The following is a 1,457-nucleotide window of genomic DNA, read 5'->3' as shown; positions in this document are numbered from 1 at the left end:
GGCCTTGAACTCAGAAATCTGCCTGTCTCTGCCTCCCAAGTGCTGGGATTAAAGGTGTGCGCCACCACAGCCTGGCTCCTTCCTTTCTTTTTATGAGACAGGATCTCACAGCCAAGGCAGGAGTGAAATTATGTAACCCAGGTTGTCCTCAACCTGTGACCCGCTACCTCAGCCTCTCCAGAGGTGGGATTATACACAAGCATCACCATGCTTGGCTCCCCCCACTTCTTTGAGTGGCCCTCGAATGTGGCAGTCATCTCTACACAACACCCCACACTTATAGCCACGGAGGCACTAGTCTTTAATCCCAGCACTGGACAGGCAAGAGTCAGGTGGCTCTCTACGAATTCAAGGCTAGCCTGGTCTACAAAATAAGTTCCAGGCTGGACAATGGTGGTGAATGCCTTTAGTTCCAGCACTTGAGACACAGAGGCAGGTGGATTTCTGAGTTCAAGGCCAGCCTGGTCTACAGAGTGAGTTCCAGGACAGCCAGGGCTACACAGAGAAACCCTGTCTCGAAAAACCACCAAAAAAAAAAAAAAGTTCCATGAGATCCTGTCTCAAATGAACAAAAGCCTCTACCATTATCCAAAAGACATGTACAGAAATTTCTGGGCTGTCCCGGACTAGCCTACCACCCATGCCTTCTCTGGGGCTGCTGGCCATGCAGGGCTTGACTCACTGAGGCATGACGGGAAGGCATCTTGGGTCTCTGCATAAGCTCCAGCCCTAGCTTCCTCAGCTTCCTCCGCCTGGCTCTGTCCTGTACTATGAGGATGAGCAGCCCATCCCCTTGGCCCTTAGAACTGTGTCTGGCACACGGAAGGGTACGTTAGAAGGTAGAGACTAGGGTCATTATTATCATGCTCTTTCTTAGAAAGCTGTCAGTCTGTAAGCCTTGGGACCTTCCTACCCAGGGTTTTAGCTCTGAGCCTTAGGGCTCTGTCTTTGCATAGAGCGTTTTCTCCCTCTCAGGAGTTAGAGGTCAGGTGGAGTTAGAGCTGTCCTCGGTCTCTCTTGGGATGATGAGCTAGGAAAAAGCTCACGATACAGCTGAGAACTCAGGGAGAGATTCCCTAGCGGGGCGGGACCAGAGGTCAGAAGCCATGCTTAACAAAATCCCCCACAAGACTCTGACGGCTCCCCAGAGACTCCTTACCAGGTTGATAAGAAGACCCCGGGGTCCAGGAGCTGCGTAGGCTACGGCGACGAGGGCCACGAACAGAAGAACAAGGGCCTTCTCCATGATGACTGGCACAGCTGGGGTGGATGGCAGCTAGCAGTTGAGATGGCAGAGGGCAAAAGCCAAGTGAGGCGGAGGGCCTTTAAAGGGGCCCTAGCCACACGTGACCCGCCTTCTGCACACTGGTCACAAACAGGCACAGATGTGGTCTGTCGGCTGGAGGAGGGTCCTGATAAGATCGTTGGCGAAGGTCTTATGAGCCGTGTGTGTGTGT

The 1,457-nt window shown here is 53.0% G+C and overlaps 1 protein-coding gene across 1 annotated transcript in view; it reads right to left on the bottom strand.

Annotated features, from left to right (window-relative positions):
• Clps (colipase) overlaps positions 1-1,355 on the bottom strand; it is a 2,953-nt gene extending 1,598 nt beyond the window's left edge. Inside the window, exon 1 of the mRNA XM_031348256.1 lies at positions 1,160-1,355. Coding sequence (XP_031204116.1) covers positions 1,160-1,246 — 87 coding nt within the window. The 5' untranslated portion in view covers positions 1,247-1,355. The remainder of the gene's footprint in view (positions 1-1,159) is intronic.
• Between the last annotated feature and the right edge of the window lie 102 nt (positions 1,356-1,457).

The sequence above is a fragment of the Mastomys coucha genome, unplaced genomic scaffold (assembly GCF_008632895.1).
Source record: "Mastomys coucha isolate ucsf_1 unplaced genomic scaffold, UCSF_Mcou_1 pScaffold3, whole genome shotgun sequence".
In the NCBI taxonomy this organism is placed as follows: Eukaryota; Metazoa; Chordata; class Mammalia; order Rodentia; family Muridae; genus Mastomys; species Mastomys coucha.
The sequence above is the reverse complement of the archived record's forward strand: the minus strand, read 5'-3'. Positions and strand labels throughout refer to the sequence as shown.